The sequence below is a fragment of the Panicum virgatum genome, chromosome 9N (genome assembly GCF_016808335.1).
Source record: "Panicum virgatum strain AP13 chromosome 9N, P.virgatum_v5, whole genome shotgun sequence".
Taxonomy (NCBI): Eukaryota; Viridiplantae; Streptophyta; class Magnoliopsida; order Poales; family Poaceae; genus Panicum; species Panicum virgatum.
Genome location: NC_053153.1, coordinates 56,469,705 through 56,493,272, shown reverse-complemented (window position 1 = coordinate 56,493,272; position 23,568 = coordinate 56,469,705). Strand labels below are relative to the sequence as shown.

The 23,568-nt window shown below is 46.2% G+C and overlaps 2 protein-coding genes across 2 annotated transcripts; both read left to right on the top strand.

The window, feature by feature from the left end:
- The first annotated feature begins 2,104 nt into the window (after window positions 1-2,104).
- Window positions 2,105-3,402, top strand: LOC120687676 (dehydration-responsive element-binding protein 1F-like). The gene is made up of 2 exons (XM_039969704.1): window positions 2,105-2,222; window positions 2,290-3,402. Exon 2 carries the CDS (start codon window positions 2,414-2,416, stop codon window positions 2,969-2,971), a length of 558 nt encoding a protein of 185 aa, XP_039825638.1. The 5' UTR covers window positions 2,105-2,222; window positions 2,290-2,413; the 3' UTR covers window positions 2,972-3,402.
- A 14,397-nt stretch (window positions 3,403-17,799) lies between these two features.
- LOC120687181 lies at window positions 17,800-21,655 on the top strand. The gene is made up of 3 exons (XM_039969169.1): window positions 17,800-18,660; window positions 19,749-19,923; window positions 20,934-21,655. The coding sequence occupies exons 1-3, from the start codon at window positions 18,205-18,207 to the stop codon at window positions 21,581-21,583; spliced, it is 1,281 nt and encodes a 426-aa protein (XP_039825103.1). The 5' UTR covers window positions 17,800-18,204; the 3' UTR covers window positions 21,584-21,655.
- The last annotated feature ends 1,913 nt before the right edge of the window (window positions 21,656-23,568 follow it).

Here is a 23,568-nt window from a genome sequence, read left to right as displayed (position 1 = left end):
ACCTTTTTTTCAAATTTTTTTCTTGAAAAATTTTCCTCAAACTAGAAAACGACAAAAAACTTACTAAAATAGGAAAAAACGAATGGTCGGAAAATCGACCGTACGGAACTCCTCCATACGGTCGACCGTAAACTAGACAGCGCCAAAAAAGAGAGAGGTTTGTTAAACAATATAACGTTACTAACAAGAGCTCTAACACACTCCTGAATTATATCAAAAGATAGGCGATTCTGACCTATCCTAACATCCTGTGGCGGAGCTAGAAATGAGCCGTAGGGGGGCCGTTTTGCTTAACTTATAAACATATATACTAGCAAGCTGTTGTAAAAAAAATTCGTCTTTCATCGTATTGGTATTGCGCAGTCCTATTTTGATGATCTTCAAGGTAGAAAAAGCACACTCAATGCTCCCTGTTGAAACTGGTAGAGTGAGAAGGAACCGAAGCAATCTATTATTCAAGTGTGCCAAAATCTTGTACTGCAAAGACATCAAAACCACTTCTTCTCTTTATATTCTTACTAGAAATGAAGCAAAAGAAGACAATATGCTCGGTGATTGCTCTCTGAATACTCTAACAAAGAAGGAAAATCACTGAACCAATTAAACTTGAAATAATGCTATGAAACTGCTCTGTATCGTTTACAAACATTCAGCCTCAGTATATAAAAAGTAAAGAAACTCTAAAGAAAACATAAAAAAGAAACACTCAAAACTAACAAAAGCATCGCCATTTCATGAATGGGCGAATATAATCCAGATATTCTCGCTAAATTTTTACCTAGCATCTATCTGTGTTGGATAGAGAGCCACATGAGACGAGGGATATCGTCGTCCCTGCCCCTGCACCTTCGCTAGCTTCTTTAGACGTGGTCAGCTTCAGGAAGGTTGCAGAACATGCATGAGGATGGCAAGATACATTGAGAAGAAGGAAAACAAGAGGGAAAAGCCTTCCTTTCGATGTTGACAATACTATTTGGAAGATAAGAACAAGAAGCAAGAAGAAATGGTTGGATTAAACTTTACTCCATGTGTGCTAAGATGGATTGCCGCATCATCACAATGTGGGCCTGTGGGCAGCACTCATCTGCATGGGTTTAGAGTTTAGGGTTTAGGTTTCAGGTCATAACACCAACCGGTATTAAATAATGGTATTTAGTACCGGGTGGTGTTATGATCCGGTACTAAATGGTTACGGAAAGCACTGTGCTATAGAACCGATAGTAAATTGGTATTAGTACCGGATTTAAAGCAACCAGTACTAAATGTAGGTGGACGAATGACTTTTTTTTCTAATAGTTTTACTTGCGGTTCAATTAAACTCTCTCGACGACCACGATCCTTGATGGATCCAGAGACTGCCAGAGAGGGCGCCATGTTTTGTACCGGCATGCACCCATGGAAGAAGGCAAAACAAAGCTTCTGGGTCATAGTTTGATCTCGTGATTCAGTGATCTCTCTCTCTCTCTCTCTCTCTCTCTCTCTCTCTCTCTCTGCTTATTCAGGCGGCTACTTACGAGGTGTGATCGTCGTGCTGCTACCGCGTTTAACGAAAGAGCTGAAATCGACACCACTGCTTTCCAGCTCAAGCACGAACACACACGAGCATGGAGCTACCACCGGCTTTCAGATTTCGGCCTCACCAATGGCACGCAGAAATATCTGGACATGCAAAGCCGCACCGCCCGCGTAATCTAGTACTGGATATGGTAGGTGGCAAAAAAAAAAAAGACTAAAGAATCATGCCACATCCATCATCGTCTGCTCAATTCGCCTTTACGCGACGAACCCTCCTTATTATACTGTCCTTGAACTTGAACGAGTCAAAAGTCAAAACAACAAGTAGTGGTTTCCTGTCATCCGTCCAGCTCCGGCGCCTGTCAATCGAATGATCAGCCGGGAGCTCGGGCGGGTAACCTCGTCGCGCACTAGCCAAAAGCGGCTTTCCGGGACCTGAGAGATTGCGCCCCTGCTCCGGCGAGGTGGCGAGCCCCCGTTGGCCGGGCCGACGGAAAGCTCGAGCTGTCTGTGCTTCACAGCTAATCTCTAGCCGGGAGTTGAGCGGGCAGGGAAACGCGTTCCCGTCACGTCGCGCTCGCGTCGGGCCGGGAATGTTTTCACCAACTCCGGCCGCGCGCCGCCCCGGTTTTTTTAAACCCCTCCCGGGATACTTCGCTTGAACACGCACGGTGCTGCTAGGAGCCCAGTACCAGTCTGCTGGCCAGGTATTACCCTCTAGCTGATCATAGCATCATCATTGCAAACCTTGCCAAGCTGCCGTCACTTGTGCAGCAGCTCGTGCGTACTACCAGCCTACCACCAGCCGTGGTTGCAGCATCGTCGTTCTAGCCACGCTTCTCGTGTGAGCGCTGGGTGCAATGTAGTGGGCGTGTCGTGCTGGTTGGAAGTGATCGTGATGGAGCAGCAGCGGAGCCGGAGGCCGGAGGAGCAGAGGGCGGGGCCCTCATGCGGGCGGCGCGCGCGGGCGGAGACGCGGCACCCGGTGTACCGCGGGGTGCGGCTCCGCGCGGGGAAGTGGGTGTCGGAGATCCGCGAGCTGCGGAAGCCCAGCAGGATCTGGCTCGGCACGTACCCGACGCCCGAGATGGCCGCCGCGGCCTACGACGCCGCCGCGTCGGCGCTGCGGGGCGCCGGCGCCGCGCTCAACTTCCCCGACGCCGCGCGGTCGCTCCCGGCGCCGGCCTCCGCGTCCCCGGAGGACGTCCGGGCCGCGGCCGCCCAGGCGGCGGCGGCGATGGACGGCCGCCTCCGTCATCGCGAGCCGCGCGGCGACGGCGGCGGCGCGGACGACGCCATGGCGATCGTGGACGAGGACGACCTGTTCGAGATGCCGCAGCTGATGATGAGCATGGCGGAGGGGCTGATGATGAGCCCGCCAGCGCTGGGCCCCGCGGCGGCAGCGGCGTCGATGGAAGCCGATGAGGAAGGGGTCAGCCTGTGGGATCACTCTTGATGCTCTGGCTGGGGACGACGACGCTTGCCGTAGTGGGGAAGGTGGTGGTGTAAGATGGGGGAGGACGCGCGCCAGCGCCATGACCTCGTGCTGGCGAATGAAGCGTGCGCGTTGGATGACACCTGATGTGCGTGGACAGAGGAATATGTGCTCCTGGCCTCCTGGGGGCAACATCTACGTTGTGCGAGACGCGCTTGTACGTACGTTTTGTAGCATGGACGTGACATGCATGGATGATGCAGACACGACAGACGCACACTGATACACACGTATGTCACAAGTTCATCGCATTTGTAGCAGTTCACGAAACCCTTTTTTCTTCGACGCGTCTCCAACATCTACGACCTATCCCACTGCAAATTCAGTTCAACTAACATCAGGCCTACCATAATATTATAATAAAAGCGAATGCAAATTTCAGTTCTATGTAAGGTCATCAGCGCATTCATCCTTGCACATTAGTACCGGTTAACTTTTGATCCGATACTAAAGTCGCCCCGGGGTCATTTTGGTACCGGGACCAAATTTAAATGTCTCCTAAGCTATTTTAGTACCGGTCCAAGACACCGGCAGGTACTAAATGTCGCCTTTTAGTCCCGGCTGGTGTTTTGGTCTGGTACTAAAATGGTGCGATTATTTAGTACTGGATCAAGACACCGGCCGGTACTGAAAAGTAACTTTTAGTACCGGACGGTGTCTTGGGCTGGTACTAAATGATCCTCTATGGGTTACTTCAAAAGGAATGCATCTCCAACTAATCACATGTGATGCATAGGTGAGATGGTAAGGAAGCTACGCGTGAGGCCGGAGATCGTAGGTTCGAATTCTCGTGACCGCGCATGCATATTTGATGCATAAAAAATTTGCATGACTTGCGAGTCCTCCGCGGTCAGCCACTCGGTACTAAAGAGGGGTTTCTGACCGGTACTGGTGTTCGTTTTTCTAGCAGTGTAATGGTGGATGGTCAGGCAAAGATCAGAGGTCCATCGGCATGGTTAGCGGCCTCCATTGCATTTATGTGGCATGTAATGAGTTCTATTGTACATAAGTGAACTTCAACCCGTTGCATTTATGTGGCATGTATATGAGTTCTATCTGTTGTACATAAGTGAACTTCAACCCGTTTCATTTATGTGGCATGTATATGAGTTCTATCTGTTGTACATAAGTGAACTTCAACCCGTTGCATTCAGTGGCGGAGCCAGAAATTTCTCATAGAGGGGGCCGGCCCAACATATCGATATAATCTGATGGCTAACAAATAAGAATATAATATATATTCTCGACAAATTATTCACCACTCATAACTCGTATTAGTACGAGAGTATTGGCTACCAAATAACATAAACCAAGACAAAAAAATAACAAGAAAAAACTGAATGATTTAGCGTACACAAGCCATAGATTAGCAATATCACGAGTCACTAGCTCGCCGCAGCCTACATGATTAGGACCTATGGAGGACTAGAGTTGGAGGCGGCATCCAGCCAAGGTGTTCAGCATCCAGAGCAGCCGAGCACGCTTGGAGGCCGGATGGTCGTAGCAAAGTGAAGCCGTGGGTGGTTTGTCGTCTATCGTGTGCATCGATACATGAAGCCATCGTGCAGTAGAATTAGGGATTTGGGGATATTAAGGGCGGCCTATAACCCTGGTGAGGCACATGCAAGTGAACAAAAAGATTGATCGCTTCGGTCTATGTTCACTGTAACTACAACATGAATTAGCTTGTCTATTGTATATGTAAGGTGATGCAAAATTCTAGTTTTTCTAGGGTTAATTAGGAGCTTAACCATGCTCTGTAACTTGTATTGGGTCAACAACAACTGTATTGGGTCATTGACACTTTCAAATAGAGGTAAAAAATGTTTTGCTGCGCCGTTGAGGGGGGCCACGGCCCCTGCTGGCCCCCCCTTGGCTCCGCCACTGGTTGCATTTATGTGGCATGTATATGAGTTCTATCTGTTGTACGTAAGTGAACTTCAACCCGATATGAAACTGCTCGGTACCTATGGATATGTGTAGTGTTATGTGGTACCATGGTGTATATCTTCAAATAAATTGTGGTACCATGGTTGAAATTTCAACATTTTTTTTATGATGTACCATGTTCAGTTGAACGAGCTGGCACATGAAATTTTTTATTTCTCTTGATATTGCTTCTCATGAGCTACATCTGTGTACATGTGTTCTTCATATGCTGTACCACAGTGTACAAGAGAGGGAGTATCTAATGGTACCTGATTTGATTTGCCTAACTATGATTTACTTTTATGTATCTGGTATTTTATTGCACAAGAGAGGAATCGGCTATGAATGATTGTTATTTTATTTTATTGGTGTGGGGTGGTTGAGAACATTGTAATTTTTTAAGTTTTGAACGAGTGGCTCATATTGAGCGGAGAGTTCAATGATGCAGCTTTTGTCATTACCATGTGCAGCTTTGTGTCGCTTTGTGTCAGTTCTTTTTGTACCGCCTTGTTTTAAGAAAAAATCGAATACAATACAAATACATGTGAATATGACAAGAATACACATATCTCGAGAGTCCTTCAGCAAACCTGATAAGTTCTACCGGAGCTGCAGGGTGTAAAGATCATTTTGCTGGCACGACAGAAGCCGAGCGATGCAAATCACATTAGCCGCAGCTCCAGGGCATCGCTAGGCACAACCATGATGTATGTCATCCACATGCATGCAGATTTAAAATACAGAAATCTATAACTATTAAACTGACAGTTTAAATTTAGGTTGCACCATTAGATTTCTTATGACAAAATCTTCAATGACCATACTTTCCTATATTACACAATATTTTTAAATTATTTTTAATACTAAATAATTAATTTCAACTACTCGGAACAAAAGTTTTAACAACACGAATAAATATTTATTTTATACAAATAAAAAAATTAAACATGTCGAACAAATAACAATATACTACGAACAAAATATTAACATCGTGAATATTTAAATTTTATCTAATAAATAACAGAAAATGTATACACGAACAAATTAGTGAGCATCAACAAACAATTTAGACTACAAAGAGAGCAAATAATTTTGCACAGCGAACAAATTAGTTACATGTAGATAAATAATTTTATATATATAAAGAGAAAATAAATAAAGAGAATGAAATAACTAAATAATTTTGTTGTTGTAGCATGTATGCATCTGCCAGTATTATAACATGCATGCACATGCACAATAAAGTTACTTGCTGTATGTGCCCAACGAAAATATTTTTGGGCCGAATTAATCCAATAGGCCTACTAATTGCCTTCAGTCGATAAATTTGTGAATCGTCGCCTGAGCTATATCCATGCGGGAACCCAATGGGAATCGCAAGGCCCAACGAATTTCAGGCTACGTGGTCGGGCTGCCCTGGAGCCTTCCCGTGCCGGTTGTTGTCGGAGATTAGCCCCCCAACAGTACGTCTTCTAGCACCGAATCAATTATTCCCATCTCGATCCATCCCGCCTCGATCCGATCTAGGGTTCGTCGGCCTCCGACGGCATGGATCACCAGCTGTCGCCGTCGATGGAGACCCACCCTCCTCCAGCGGTGGCCCTGGTCACCGTCGTCCTCCGCCCTCGCAGTGAGGCCGCGCCAGCTCCTGCTCTGACCTGACGACCACAACCTGCCTGCGCCCCCACCCCTATGCTGCAGTGTTGGGAATCGAGGTGGCCCTAATACCCACCATTTAGAGACCCACATCTAAGACACACCAACTCACTTTAGAGTCGATTAGCTTTTTCAATTTCTAGTTACTTAGTTTATAAGGTTCTTTCAACGGTAGAGCCGCTTTCTTGCTTCCGGGTGGCAGAGCCTACCAACAGATGAAGCTGGCTTTCAGGAGGCAGATCCTTCCTATGATGAAGCCATAAACCATTTGTGATCCTGGATGGCAGAGCCAGCCTACGATAGATCACAACTTATACACTAAATACTTAAAAACTGGGAGACTAACACTCTACAAGGAACTCAATCCTTTATTCACAAAATTGATACAACACGAGATGACACTTATACTCTTTATGTGGTTATCCTACCATGACATCACTACACTATATGACAACCTTCTACACTCTTCTATATCTCTAGAGTTTTCTCCATCTTTATTCTATCATATAAATATCTTTTCTCTAGAGAATTCTACACTTCACCATGAAGCATGATAACTATTACTCATACTTGCTCTCCACTCTTCTACAACATTCTTACCTAGGCATGATCTTATCCTCATGCATTGCAAAGTTAGTTTCTTGTAAGTTCCACAATCTTTTAGAATGTTCCAAGTATGCATTGCATATTTCAACATGCAACTTTTACGCCCTCTGCTCCTGGTCTCTGGTCGGATCTCCTGCCAGAACTTGTGGTCCAAATTGCTTCCTGCCTCCGCCCCCTCATGTGAAGACGTGGAAATGATGTGTAGCGTCTGTCGTGCATGGAGGGTGGTGATCCCATCTTCTCAAGAGCTATTTCAAATGAGTTGGGTTGAAATGAGTTTAATAGGTTGGGTTTTGATATGGATTGTGTTTGGGTGGGTTCAAATGTGTTGGATTAACTAATGGGGCGGTGTGGAGCGGGTTCTATGTAAATGCAGATTGGGGTGAATTGGGGTGGGCTGAAGGGATACTTTATGCAAAATAGTATGGCTATATAAATGTCGATCCAGTAAGAGCCGGACCATAAAAATAAAACCTCACGTTCACACTATAATGTTATCAAAATTGACAGAAATTTGTTGAAAATGACTCGGTATGACAGAAATGGCCAACACCTATTTGTTTGTGAGGGGCAGTTATACTTCACTGAAATATTTGATCTGCCAGATACTGAAGAGGGGGTTGGTGTTCGCTTGTTTATCATCCAAAGATCCAGTGATGGAGTGTATTCAGTTCTACCAATATCTAGTATTGGCCAGTACTCTCTATACATTGGAGCAAATCAGTCATTTGTCTTGCCAGCCCAAGATCCTCTAATTAGACGTCATTCCAATACCTTGTATGTTGAGGATTTCAGCAGCAAAATCCGCAATCCTCGTGTGCTTGGCCTTGAAGCAATAGTTATTCCATACCCAGATAATCTTGCCGTTGATATCGAAGAGTGACTACCAGGTGCATGGGTTGGCATGCCCGAGCAAAAGAATGTTCAGAATCACTGTAGGGGCAATGACTGCTGGCGTTTTTGGGATTAGAGCCTAGGCAGAATAGAATGAAGAATATCTTTGAGAATGTAGTTTGCTACAATAGTCTCTACCAGATGTATGAGTTGGCACACCTAAACAGTAATATGTTGTGAATCGTTGCATGGGCAATGGATGTTCTCACTTTTGGAATTAGAGCCTAGGAAGAACAGAATGAAGACTATCTTTTTTAATTGTAGTTCGCTGAAATTTTGTCTTGAGTTCTTAGTCAATGACACTTTGGTGGAATTTATTTTTGCGGTTGCTTCTCTTTTTTTTTTTTTGCTGCTGATTTGGGGCCATATGACACCTTCTGTTTAAATACAACTAGGAAAAGTAGGCTATCGAGTAGGCTACGAGGATGGTGTCAAATTCATGTTTTCCAAAAAGACATTTTTTCCCTTAGAGGAGCAGTTAGCGTGAAGCTAATTTTGATGCATTTTTTTTATTGAACCATGATTTTGTAATTAGTACTGGAGAAAATAAGCTAGTTGTGTCAGGAACTTCCTTCTGAATTCATATTGTCACTTTATAGAGTGCAGAAGCTCCTAATAAGATTCATGTTTAGAATATGTTTGAAATGCATGAACTTCAATTTGCTTATAATTACTTTAAAGTTAAGTTCCTGCAGGATTCAGAAATCTGTCTACACTAGAGGAAATTTCATGCAGAATTATCATATATAGTATTGCACCCTCGATTTATTAGGAATTATTTGAGCAGCGGTAGAGTTGTTTGTTTCCATTCGTAAAATTCTTGTTTTGCTCCCCTGCTCATTTAGCTATCACCGATATGCGCTATGATGTGGCATCATCTTTGACTTTTGGATCAAGACATGGTGAAATATGGGCATTGGTTGGTTGTTTTAAGTTTTGTCTGGTGCAAAGTTGGAGGCTGCTATCGAGCTTCATCCTTGGCATAAGTCCTTATTTATTCCCTTATGCATTATTGACTACGGATAGCTAGCTTTCTTTGTGTATCTGACTGGAGTTTGTTATTGTAGATGGATCTGGCTTCCCCTCTTAAACTCCCTGCAAGATCAATCCAAATATCATGATAGTTCAGGTTTCAATTCTAATTTTACAAGAATAGTTTTTGCCTCCAGTATAACTAATAATACTTTTGATGTAGTTTTTTGTGTGATAAGGATGTTGTTACTACTTTTGTTAGTTGTTAATTACCTCCTAGTTTGTAATAATATCCATGAAGAACACTTGTTTTCCTGAAGTCATTTAATGAAATAATTCATATCAGCTTAATATATTGCCATATCGCACTAGGCTACAGGATATAATTAGGTACTTTGATTTGATTTGTTTACTTTGGCTCTTGTGGATATCATTCCCCGCAAATTTGTATGTATTGTAATCCATTGAAAATGGTAGGCTGAATTCTACAAAAAATTTGCTTCTGCTATGTCTTTGTGTGATCGTATTGTTCAAGTTTTTTTTTGCATCTTTGCCTTCCCTTCTATCTATGACTACACAATGCGCAACTATTTGAGTTTTTATTGCCTTTCATGTGTTTAATTATATATTCTTGTACATTATGCCTCATTTCTATATTCGTGTATTATAATTTCTTCAGTTCCAGGGATTAGAACTGAAAGTTTTTTCCCTATGTACTGTCTAGTGTGTTTCTTATACTGAAGTATATTTTATAATGAGGTCTATGGTACTATAGTTGTGTTTCGCTAAATTTACAAGGTTCATAGGAGGGGGAACCCAGACTTAGTGGGATGTGACATATGCTATTCATGTTTTGTATATGATCATACTTTTGAATAAGATCTGCGGGGCACGGTGTCGTGGTGGGTTGCTGCAAGTTTGTGGCGCTCCCCTGCTTGTGACCTGATCAATAATTAATCTAGATATAGGTTGATAAAATCTGTTATTCATTTCACTTGAATGGGAATTAGCTAGTTGTGTGGTTAATCTATATATATTGGCAGTTGGGTGTGTTCTATACAAAACACCTATCTCGAGCACACGCAAGGGAACCGTAGACAGGCAAGTGAAATCCAATCCATGAAATAAATTCACTTCAATGCTGGACTAGGGACATGGAGTTACACATGGGCCCAGCAAGCTGTGGTGGATTTCTTGCGTGAAAGATGCATAATTTTCTTTGTTGATGCATGGCACATTTGAGCTACATGTATCCTTGCAGTTTCATGTCATATGGCAGATTAAGTATGATCTTTCCTGCATGTAGGATTTGAGATACCTCAATTCTGTGTCATGAACATATCCACTTAAATGGGGATCTTGGATTGCTCACATTCTTCTCCATGAAGCTCTCAGACTAGCTAAAAAGTCCATATTTGGGGATGTTTCTTCTCTGGAAAAGGGTGTTTCCATTTTGCAGTGGTTGAGTATACGGAATTTCTAAAGGTTACACCCATTTCACACGTTCCTAACATGCAACATAATTTATTTTTTGGCATATTTATGCCCAATATTTCATGTTAAAATAGTACTACAGAAGGTTGTAATTGTAACCCATTTTGGGCATGTCTGTTAAAATTGCAGATTTGAATTTTGCACAGAACAATAGGAGTGAACTCAATGGCATAGAACAAGAAGCATGTCCAAAATCGGGTCAACTGTTCCATCAGTAAAAGCAAAAACTGAAAAGTCATCAGTTAGAAAATAAATTTATCATAATACTAGACAAACAAGTTTCTAACCCAAAAAGAAATAGAAAATTGTAACAATATAACACCATACAAATTTATATAAAAATTATAACAAGGACACAAAAAGGTATACCGCTTAAAATCTAGTAAATCACTAGTGATTTTTATTCAAAACTAATCTTTATATAATCAGCCTAGAATACGTTTTATACCACGCTAGTCTTGCTTTTATGTCATCTGTATACTAGTCTGGTGCATTCCTCCAAGAGCTATTTTCCTAACTGACAATCTACCGGAGCTGGCAATAATGTTGAGCAATACTTTGCACATGTCAGGTTTTTTACAACCTGTAGCTAATAATGTCAAAAGTAAACAACAAGCTAAGAACGAAAATTGTTTAACTGTCCACCCATCCTTAATCCCTATCAACTAGCAACTTACAAAGCAATAGAAACATGCAGTGGTGGTCCGTACTATCACAAAGTATGCAGTCAAAGAGAAATAAGCAATGGCAACAGTGCAATCACACATTTGTGCTGCCTAGGCAGTTTCAGATTGCAACACAATCAGTAGACAGAACTGAGCCAGGAAGAAGGAAGTCTTATACTATATAATCCTCGTGCAAAACCAGGATTCAAATTTCTTCTCACCTATTGCATGAAGGGAAGGTTATTAATGGCACTTGAATTCTGCAACCTACATCTGCAGACAATCTAATCTATTTTGGAATTACAAACATAAGCCACAAATGTTCCCAGGTCCATTTTGGCATGACATGAATATTTATAGAAAATGAGAATCTAGCGAAAATTAAAAGAAGAGACAAAAAGTTGTAGTTATGGTACATCAAAATTGGAAAAGCACGAGTGTTGTAACATATATGTGTATATCACCTTTAAGTTTCCAGACACATAAATCTGAAAAAGTAGAAAAAATATATTGGAACAATATTGAAATTAAAAATTCCTCTTGTTGTAATTTTAGTATATATAATGACCATGCAATTTTTTTCGTAGCACAATCCTAGCTGATTGCTACTATTAGAGATCCGTTGGTTAGCATACTATTCGCCATTCAAAAAAAGAGGAATCTTCCAATCATAAAAGAGAAAAGGGCTTAGCTACTATAGACCTTCTACGCTCTTGGTGCAAATCGGTTCTACAAATTGGTTCCTCATCTAGCTGACACACCTAAGAAAATGGGGAAAGCTGAGATAAATTCATGCTTATCTGTTATCTCACATAGTTTATTATTGTATCATGTAGATAATTAAAGGGACAACAACACATGTCACATCTCAAGTAAGTTCATTTAATGAGACTAAACCCAGTGACACCATATCCAAACTCTTTACACTTTCCATCTGACATACACTGCAACTACACTATAAACTGCAGTGATCCTTTTTGAAATTCCTATTGTAACTGCGTCATGTACATGAACATTCTTTCTTGGCATATTTCATTTGTGGGAAACGAGTTGGCTGAAAAGTACATGTACATGGAAAAGACCCTCTAAATTGGGAGAAATAAAAAAATGGATTTCCTTTTATGCTAACGTAAACTATTTACTTCTTTTTTCTTCTGGAAGTCGGAAACAATCCATGAGGTTGGTGTCTGTAGGCTTACTTCCGCAAAGTTATCGGTGCAAACGCTAGATCAATTGGTCTTGCTGTGCGCTTGGCACCTGCCGGCTAGAGTCAGGGTTTTAAATCTCGACCGGAACCGGTCCGGAAACCGCGGTTACCAGTCAAATCGGTCCGGACCGGTTCCAGTTCCGGTCGGTTTCAAACCGGCCCAAATTCAAAATTCAAATTTGAATTTAAAAAAATAAAAAATTCTCAAAAAATTCCTAAAAATACTTCAAGTTACGACGAATCTAATGGTGTCAAATTTTTTCAAATATTCATTCATTTAGTATACTTTGCGAGCATTTGAAGTTAAACAAAAAAAAGAGTGCATACAAAAATATACAAAAATAATGTAAAACATGTTATACATTGTATTAATGTAAAAGTAGTATAAAAGAGGGTTGGAGGATTCATTTAGGCTAAAACATGTTATACAAATATTCATTTAATATACTTTGCGGGCATTTGAATTTAAATCAAAAAAGAAAAAAATTGAATTTGGCCGGTTACCACTCAAACCGACCGGTTGCCACTCAAACCGGACCGGTTTACCGGTCTAACCGGTCGGCTAACCGGTGGAAACCGGTTGAACTGCCGTTTTTTGTTTGAAATTTGAATTTGGCCGGTTTTTTCCGGTAACCGGTCAAACCGGTCCGGTTTACCGGAACCGGCGGGCGGCGGTTCGGTCCGAATGGTCGGTAAAAAAAAAACCTGGCTAGAGTTAGCCAATTAGGCATACAACCAGGCAGCCAGCAAAGTTCTTCATTTTTAACAAAAATGGAGAGACCAATTACAAATATTAAGGTTTTACACACGTGATCCGAAACAACTTAATGTTTGTACAACATTGACAAGTCTTCACGAGTGGGTTCTTAAGTAACGTATGTAGACATTATCAAGATTAAACTACTTTTATAGTCCAATACTGGACATTTGCACTTGAAACTTTTGACTATATATTATCAGGGGGAACTGACTACATAGCTAGACTAAAAGTTCAGCACAACATCTCCACGTATATGCATAGCTGCATCCGAGGGTTTTTTACATGTGTGGCAAGTGCAGTTACAATTATCTGCTGCCATAGTTTCTTCTGAGGCCTAAGATCTTCAGCACAGCTACCCACCTATAAATAAGATCCCTGAACACAATAATACAGAATTCATATAAAGGATAGCTCAGAAAGAGAAAAAAATCCAAACAGTAGAAATGTGGAGCTTATTTTAGGCTAACTATCTTGAAACCTAACAAGAATTAATATTAATTTTGATGTACTTCAGAATTTATAGAACGCAAAGCTGTGTTCAAGTACTAGAACTTGAGGGATCAAGTATCACTGGACTAAAGTCTGGAACCTGGTTCTAAGAGCAAAGCTAGCAAGTTATCACAGTGGAAAGAAAAGAGTTCAGTTTAATATCAACTTCAACAATCAACAGACCTGATCATACATCAGGACAAGAATTGATATCAATTTTGATGTACTTCAGAATTTACAGAACCCATAGCTGTGTTCAAGTACTAGAACTTGAGGGATCACGAGAGTATATAGTCTGGGGCCAGGTTCTAAGAGCAAAGCTAGCAAGTTATCACAGTGAAAAGAACAGAGTTCAGTTTAATATCACCTTCAACAATCAACAGCAACAATCAACAGACCTGATCATACATCAGCACAAAAATTATTAACCCCTACTACAAGACTAATAAAAGGAACTTCATACATACATTTACTTCATCTGCCAAAGCACTTGCACCTAAACAGGAAGCGGTAGCTTCGGTAACATTATGCCATCTACAGTTACATCCTATAAATTGGGAGGAACATATTGAGTTCTGCTAAACAAAGGCCCTATAACATGATAATTTTTTTTCCAGCACAAGAAGTTACTCAGGGGAAGGAAAAAAAAGAGTGAGGAGCAAGAAGAAATGTTTCTACCATCACTAATCAATGTCAGAAACTAAGAGCAAAAATGTTTAATCACCTGGATATAAGTTCTTATACATTGTAGACAAAATATCTAGGACCAATGCTAGAGCATAGTTCAAGGACCAAAAATGATCTGTATGCGCAGGAAAGTTTTCATAACTAAATTTTCGTAGCAGCAGCAGCCTAGCAGCACATAAGCACACTGAGGAACCAGCTGAGCAACAAAACAAAAGGACGGAGAACCCCAACCAGGAAAAATGGAGCCGCAGCCAGCAGAGCACAGATCCGGTCGGGGCAGGGGTGGCAGAACAGATCCCACAGCCAGAGGCAAGTCCCAGGCTTCGCTTGTTGGCGAAGCACCCAGCCAGCAACGTCGCTACAGAACATGTTCTTAGACCATGCCAACCCTTCACTCTGATTGTGGCTCAAATCACTAGCTGAATCAGACAACGGCCGTTCTATAGATTGGGATAGCAAGCTCAATTTCAACTTGTTCTAGCAGTTTAGTTACTAATCCGGAAGAGGTAGGCCGCACAATCAGATGCTAAAACAGAATCAACCACCCCAAAGTCACCGGCACACTAACGAACAAATGCAGCGGCTTGCTGCTTCCAGGAAGAGGCGGAACGCGGCATTTCTGATCGGTTATTCTCACGATTGGAGAGATAGAGATGTGCAGAACTAGTTCTTGACTTCTGGTTAATTCCATTGATGCAGTTCATGGTTGAAGACCAAAATGATGCCCCTGTTCTTGTATTTGATGCAGAATTTTACATCTTTCTTTGCAAACGTCAGCACCAGAGAAGTGCCAGGATGATGTGGAAAAACAAGAAACAGAAAACTGCTGTTGTTGTCCCTTTTCTGTGATCGTGTTTGGATCCAAGGGCTAGAACTATTTGGGCTAGAACTAATTAGCTCAACCAAATAGTTCTCTAATAAAATAGCTCTTGATATGTTTGAATCCAAGAGCTATTTATCCTTTAAAGCATCTTTTCCCAATCATTGGAGCCCTATTACCTCTCTTGCTACAGTGAGCCCCACCTAAAATAGCTCAAATAATCACCATTTGGGTGTGGTAGTTTTTTGAGGTAGGCTATTTGCAAATAGTCAAGAACTAGCCCTTATGTTTGGAGATTTTGGGCTATTTTGAACTACTTTAGTCTAAAATTAGCTCTAGTCCTGGGATCCAAACACGCCCTATGTCGATTCTAAAACTTAGAAAATGACTGGTAGGCAAAGTGCTTCAAGATCAACCAGTTGCTGTTGCCAACAGGATTTTAGGGGCATGGTGTTCTTCTGGCTCAAACTCTAGAGCAAAAAATGCGGATAACGTGTTTAGAGCAGGGTTAATAATTCCGACCGGTCCGGTCAAACCGCCGCCCTCCGGTAGCGGTTTACCGGACCGGTTTGACCGGAAATCGGTGGAAACCGGTTGAATTCAAATCCAAATTCAAAATCGCATGTATAATCGGTTTGGACCGGTATACCGGCCGGTTTGACCGGTTTGAATTCAAATCCAAATTCAAAATCGAATGTGTAACCGGTTTGGAACGGTTTACCGGCCGGTTTGACCGGTTTACCAAGTGGGTCTTAATGGGCCGTCTCATTTTTTTCCTTTTGTTTTTTGGTTTAACTTTAAATGACCGAAAAGTATGTTAAACGAACGAATTTTTGAGAAAATTTGACACCATTAGATTTGTCGCACCTTGAAGTAATTTTAGGAATTTTTTGGGCATTTTTTCATTTTTTGAATTCAAATTTGAATTTTGAATTTGGGCCGGTTTGGTACCGGCCCAAACCGGAACCGGGCCGGACCCAAACCGGACCAGTTCCCACCGGTTTTGTAAACCCTGATTTAGAGTAGAGTATTCAAATGTAAATGAGAGACACAAAATTAGAGGAGAATCCATACTAGTGTTTCTGTTGATTTCTTTATACATGTTCTTTATAGATGTATAACTGCTCACACCCTTTAGGGATTAGTAGATCACAAATAAATTGTTTTCTCCATCTGGTGTCTGCTCTGGCCGAATACCAGCCGCGCGGTGCCATACATACAAATTAAAACCAGCCAGCGAGACACGTTGTGAGGAGAGGAGGAGCACTTGGCCCGATCATTGCTCGACGCTTGGAGCGCCGCGGCCATGGATGGACCGCGCGGGCCGGGCCGGGGAGGCAGCGCGTAGTGGCGACCTTAAAAGCGCCCTGGTTTTCCTCTAAAAAAAAAAAGCGCCCTGGTTCCATGCCATGCCGGCGCTGCCGCTGCCCGTCCGCACACGGCCACGCCCACACCGCTCCTGCCCCCCGGTGGCGCCGCTCCGGTTCGAGTCGAGTTGGCCGGCACGCGCATTCAAATTTGAAAAAAAAAATGGACGGAGAACAGAGCACGTTCGAATAGGCTGCTGCTTCTTCTTCACGTTTTTTTTGTTGGAATTTTACGGTAGGAGCACTGCTCATTCATATTTCTTCTCCACTTTCGACTAGCTGTGTTTAGCATCTACTAGAAGTTTGATGAGAGGAGACGATGGGTGGACGAAACCACCGGGGAGACAGGCGGCGAACCGTGCTGTGGTCCAGGGGCCGGCACTGGCCGGGATTACCAAAAAAAAAAACGGCACAGCTGGAGCGCGAATCTTGATTCTTGAGGGAGGCTAAACAAAGCCGGGCGCGGTACGACATGCTACTGTATTTGATTCTCCCTACGTGCGCCAGCCAGCTGCAGTCGACTCGTAGTCGTAGCCCGGCGCGGCAGGGGTACACGAGTAGAAATCTGAAATCTGGCTGGAAGAATCGAATCGGGTGGATTGGCGGCGGCGCCGGAGTCCGGAGCGGCCGTGGAAGCCGCGCCGAAGGTTCGCGCGGTCAATGCGGTGCCGGTGCGTCTCGTTCGATGGCGACGAACGATGAGAGTAAACTAGAAGCAGTGCCCTGGCAGACGTAAACAAAGCCAGCGTTAGCAGAGAACAATGCTGGTTTCACTCATCACCCTCTGTTGATGGAGTCAAAAGGGGGCGAGGACCCTGTCGCTGCGAGGCTCCAGGACATCCTGTTGTCCTCGCTGCCCCACGGGCCGGACCAGACCAAACCAGACCAGCTTTTTCCGTCGCTGCTGGTGGGGAGTACGTACTACTACACTGCTGCGCGGACCACTAGTACACGACTTGATGCAATCATGGACGGACCACAGCACCCGCTGCCGTTCCGAACAGCAGATGCCTTCCTGAATCTTCAGATCAACGGCGCACCCGATTCTGCATCGGCTCGGAGCGTGTTAAACCAGGGTCCCGCTAGTATACTAACAATCAGCAACGCGAGCTGTCGGTCTCGGTGCCGCCGCGCGCGCGCGCCCCGGTTCCGGCGAGTACAGGGCAGGCAGCTACCGGCCGCCGCGGCCGTGCAGCGCTACTTGATGGCAGTAGTAGAGGGATACCGATGCTCGGAAGCAGGGGGGACGGGATCACCGACGGCCGGTTCCGTCGTGATCCCCCGTGCGTTCCGCGTATTTAACCCGCGGCCGCGGCCGGCCGCGCGCGACGAATCCCCACGCTCCAAAACCCCCACACTCCCCACCCACTCTGTCCCCTGGTGGTGGCCGCCGCTCGCCTCGCCTCCGCCCGGAACGGGCACCTGCCCCCGCCCCCGCATCGAGACAAGCTTCAACCCCGGGGCAATTGTTTACTGCCCGCACGGGCACGGCCAGCCACCGCTCGCGCTTCCCGCCGCACTCCGGCTGGCTCTTAAAACCACACGCGTTGACACGGGCACGCGCTGGCTACGCTAGCCTAGCTGCTACTTCCTCTGATCGTACACTTGGGAGCGCTTGCGGTGAGCCAGCCAGCGAGCTGCGAGTGCGATGGCGGCGGGTGCGGGCGGGGCCGCGGCGCCGCTGAGGCTCAAGGATCTCCTGGAGCTGGACTGCGACTCGTGCAGCGCCGCGGGCTTCCGCTGCTACCCGCGCCGCCTGCTGGGCGAGCCGCCCGCGCCGGCGACGCGGCACCTCCTCGAGCCGCCGTCCTTGTCCCTACGGCGGCAGCGGCGCCCGAGCAAGCTGTCCAGCCTCTCGAGGAGCCTCTCGCGCCGACTCGGCAGCGGGGGCGGCTTATTCTGGCGGCGCCGCGGCGAGGACGAGGATGCCGCCGCCGCCGCCGCCGCCGCCGCGCCGAGCGGCAGCGGCTCCGAGTCCGGGGCGTCGTCGGCGGAGACAGCGACGAGCGACGGCTCCGCGTCGGCCGGGAGGAGGGGGTCGCGGTGCGAGTCGGACTCGGACTTGTCGACGGCGGCGACCTCCGCCGGAGACGAGCAGCACGAGGTAGTTATTTATTATTACTGCTGCCTTGTCGCCACTGCGATCATCATGCATGCATCCAGGCTTCAGTAACTGGTCGTTAGTTCAGTTGGCCCGTCCCCTCCCAGTCTCTCCCACTGCCTCCGCCTCCGGTTAGTTCTATTATTACTTGCGCGCGCTTGTAATGACGCTCTGCCGGATCATCGTGCGCGCCGTGGACTAGGCTCGCCATTGAAACGGTTACGGGAAAGCCCCACATATTCATGCCACAACCAACTCCACCTCCTCTCCTACATCCTACTCCTACATACACACGCCCAAACCACCCCTGCTCCCTGTTCGCGGCTGCACGGCGCGCCGATGGTGGCCGCCCGGGCCGGCGCGGGCTGTGGACCAAAAGGAAAAAAGTAGCTGCGCGCATGAATGCGGCAGGGCCTACGCACAGTCAGCGGGCGCGGCTTGTCGGGGACGGGGAGTAGTGACTGGTGAGGTAGTGAGCGATCAGGGTAACCTTCCCTTCCCGTCTGCCTGCACACGCCGCTCGACTACAGCTACATGTCTACAGTGTCGTGCGCCCCCCAGTGTTCTTTCTCCCTCGCAGGCGAGACCCGAGCACGAGCGCCCTGCATGGCAGTAGCCGAGTAGTAGCCTCGAGCCTTCAGGTCAACCGGTCAGTGATGACCTGTCCCAATCGCACCGTGCCGCTCCGGCCTGGCACCGCCCGTGCCAATTCGCCAGCCATGTCGTGGTCGTATCTTTGTCTGCACTAGCGCTACGACAAGCAAGCGTCGTCGTCGCTCGCATCGCATGTGCATGGACGGATTAATTAATGGCCGGATTAGCACGCCGGTTGCGGTTGGTCAAACGAACGCCCGGCGCCGCACGTTCCGCTGTCGCCCGTGCAGCCGTGCTTTGTCCTCTACGAAAAAGGTTCACGGCATCACCGGCGACCAGCCCCCTCGGCAGGGTTCGCGGGCGTGCGGCCTCCCCACCTGCCGCTGCTCCTCCGGCCTTTGGCTTCGCGTTTCGTTGCCAGTGGGCAGTGGCATGCATGATTGAGGGTGATGGGGCTAATGTTTGGTGTGGTGCGTGCCCGTGCGATGGTGATGCAGGCGATGAAGAGGGGGTCCAGGTCCAGGTCCAGCTCGGGGGCGTCAGAGGCGGACGACAAGGAGGACCAGCAGCAGCTCAGCCCGGTGGCCGTCATGGACTTCCCCTCCGACGACGACGGCGACGCGGACGACGCCGCCGCGTGCTCGCCGTCCTTCAGCCTCGCGCGCCTCCAGAGTAAGTTTGTCTTGCAAGTGCGAGCGAATTAATCGCCCAACTGAAAAGGACACGGGCCGGGGGAGTCGAGTGTACTACAGGTAAAAATTAGTTCAGTACCGCCTGCCCCCGTGTAACGCACGAGGCCATGGCCGACACGTACCCGACCGAGTCCTGATCCACGGAACCCGTAGAGGTCACTCGCGGAGTCACGCACAGGGCGTCGTGTCAGTTCGGGAAAAAGGTGTACCGGGTGGAGCAGAGGCACGGGCACTGGGCAATTGACCGTGGCACCGTGCTCTCTGAGACGTCGTCTCGTCAACATGCTGGGTGCAGCATTACACAGAGACAGAGTACAGCAGAGTCACAATCTTGTGTATGGGTAAAAATTTTCTGTCAAATCTTAAGAGGTGCCCTAGTCTTACGGTTTTAGGATTTCAGGGTTTGGGAATTCGTCGCCTCGACGGGCAGTGCTGGTGGCACTCCAGGGCCTTCTTTAGTTACAGGGTGTAAATTTTTTGAAAGAGAATATTTCTACATTCGAAATATTAAACATAAACTAATCATAAAATTAATTACAAAACTCGTCTGTAAATCGCGAGACGAATCTAATAATTCTAATTAATCCATCATTAGAGGTTGTTTACTGTAGCATTAATGTAGCAATTTAGCGTCTAATTATGGTCTAATTAGGTTCATTAGATTCGTCTCGTGATTTACAGGCAAATTGTGCAATGCGTTTTTTATTTCGTCTAGATTTAAGTCTCCATGCAGGTGCCGAGAAAAAAATTTGAAATTTTGAATTATACAACTAAACAGGGGCCAAATCTCCTCTGCTTCTGTCATTTGCCCGGGCACGACGCGATCCGGATATTTTAAAAGCCGTGCCAATTACACGGAGATCTTGCTGGACCCACAGCGCCAGTGACTGCTGGGAAAATGCCACAGGCTAATCTGATCTCCCGGTATTGCGTGCTCGACACATTTGGATTGATGGCCGCGATTCACTTTTTTTTTTTGTCGTGGAGCAGGGAGAAAGATGCTACGGCCGCAGCACAAGATCCGACGGTTCGGGAACACCGAGGAGCTGGGCCCTGTGGACCTCGAGGCGCGCCTCGCCGCCACATCGGACACCGACGACCTCGCCGGCGATGCCCCGGCGCAGCGGGTTGTTATCCAGTGTCGCACTGGAGACGCGGCGGCGTTTGCGCCACGCCCGAGCAGGAGCCACCGCGGCGCCGGTGTCGTCCGCCGCGACCCGGACGAACACGGCCTTCTCGAGCTGCTGCTGCTCATGGACGCCGGCGCGGACCGCGTGTCGCGGAGGCTTCTGCTCGACCTGTTCGTCGAGACGAAACGGCGGCGAGACCCCAGGGCGCACCCGGAGGATCTCCCCGCGGCGGCGGGCCTGCTGCTGCTGCTGCCGCCGCCGCGAAAGGCCGAGTGGTGGGAGGACGGTGAGGTGCTGGCGGCGGCGAGGAGCTGGATGTACGGCGCGGGGAGCGAGCGGTGGGGCCTGAAGGACATGCTGCGCGGCGGGGAGGCCGTCTTGGCAGAGATGGAGCGCGCGCGGCGGTGGATGCGTGTCGGCGAGGAGGAGCGGGAGGTCGGTGCGGTGGTGGCGGGGATGCTGGCCGATCAGCTGGTGGATGAGGTGGTCTGGGATTTGCTACCTGTGTAGGTTTATATCAATGGTTCTGATTTCTGAACTTGGATGCAAGTAATGTTGAATGAAATCGAGCTTGCTGCATAACCGCTATGTTCAGAAACCGGCAAAAAAAACCCGGCAAAGTGAGCGATCACAGTTCAAAAAAAGATAACTAACTATAGTTGGATGGATCTTCAGAGCCTTTCGTTATTGTGCTGGTTTGAGCCCATGTATGCCACTGAACCACAATGTGGGCCGGTTGTGCGTCATTTGCCGAGCCTACCTGTTCCTGAACCGTGTGCTCTTCTCCCATCTTAAAAACAGTGAAGCCCACGAGCTCCAATTCTTTTTAACATTTTGGGCCTCGGCTGAGCTATCTAGAGTTAGAATCGCTGTGTGCGCATAATGAAAACACAGATACAAGTGAACGTGATGAAGCTACTGTCGTTAACCCTTTTTTCAGTGGCGGAGCCAGAAATTTCTCATAGAGGGGGCCGGCCCAACATATCGATATAATCTGATGGCTAACAAATAAGAATATAATATATATTCTCGACAAATTATTCACCACTCATAACTCGTATTGGTACGAGTATTGGCTACCAAATAACATAAACCAAGACAAAAAAAAAGAAAAAACTGAATGATTTAGCGTACACAAGCCATAGATTAGCAATATCACGAATCACTAGCTCGCCGCAGCCTACATGATTAGGACCTATGGAGGACTAGAGTTGGAGGCGGCATCCAGCCAAGGTGTTCAGCATCCAGAGCGGCCGAGCACGCTTGGAGGCCGGATGGTCGTAGCAAAGTGAAGCCGTGGGTGGTTTGTCGTCTATCGTGTGCATCGATACATGAAGCCATCGTGCAGTAGAATTAGGGATTTGGGGATATTAAGGGCGGCCTATAACCCTGGTGAGGCACATGCAAGTGAACAAAAAGATTGATCGCTTCGGTCTATGTTCACTGTAACTACAACATGAATTAGCTTGTCTATTGTATATGTAAGGTGATGCAAAATTCTAGTTTTTCTAGGGTTAATTAGGAGCTTAACCATGCTCTGTAACTTGTATTGGGTCAACAACAACTGTATTGTGTCATTGACACTTTCAAATAGAGGTAAAAAATGTTTTGCTGCGCCGTTGAGGGGGGCCACGGCCCCTGCTGGCCCCCCCTTGGCTCCGCCACTGCCTTTTTTGTAGTATACTCAAAGGAATAACGAAAAAACGCTACACTGGTTTTGTTCTCGGTCATCACTAGCCCATCCAGCGTTAGAAAAAAAGGTTCAAATACCATTCTAACTACAAAACCGGTATTGAAAATGAATCATAGATGTTGTTTGTTAAGGTTTTTGGTGAAGGACCTGCAGTGAACTGGACGGACAGCACATGAAACCGGCGCGGATCGTCCTTACCTTACCCCATCATCATTCTATCAGCAGAGGAGCCTGGGAGACACGGTAAGAGTTTCAATATTTTTCTCCAAATGTTTGGTTTAATCTCACATCGAAAATAGATAGTGAAGGAGCATAACATATATAAGATGGACAGTTCTCACCCTAAGGCTAATTTTGAGTTAGACCCAAGGTCCTAGCTGGTTGGGTTCCACTGGATCTAGGCTTTGTAGGGGGCCTGCTTGTGGGTATAGTGGGTCGGGCCGGGCCAAATTCTGTTACGCACTCAGCTATTTAGGAATTCTTAGCATTTTGTTCGAGTGGCTGATAGATTTTTAAGTATTATTTTTGTCTTTCCAAGCGATATTGACAAATTGCCAACAACATCAATCCCAACAAAATATATTGCATCAATTGACATACAACTATAAATTATTGGCATTTCAGAATATAAAACTGTTGGAGAAGACTATCACTCTTGTGCTAAGATGGGAGTCTCGGCGCAATAGGGCAGGAGAGGATTGTCATCCATGCCTCAGTCCACTGGCTCGATGGTCAAGGAATGCTTCCATGTTGCCAACTCCTTCAGATGTGATAGCGCTGCCACTGTTAATTAGTATTAAGT

Excerpts from the sequence above, each read along its gene's own strand:
- LOC120687676 (XM_039969704.1), top strand. The coding sequence starts at position 2,414 with ATGGAGCAGCAGCGGAGCCGGAGGCCGGAGGAGCAGAGGGCGGGGCCC.
- LOC120687181 (XM_039969169.1), top strand. The coding sequence starts at position 18,205 with ATGGCGGCGGGTGCGGGCGGGGCCGCGGCGCCGCTGAGGCTCAAGGAT. Across the intron at positions 18,661-19,748 it reads CCGGAGACGAGCAGCACGAG|GCGATGAAGAGGGGGTCCAG; the intron begins GTAGTTATTTAT and ends ATGGTGATGCAG. Across the intron at positions 19,924-20,933 it reads CAGCCTCGCGCGCCTCCAGA|GGAGAAAGATGCTACGGCCG; the intron begins GTAAGTTTGTCT and ends GTCGTGGAGCAG.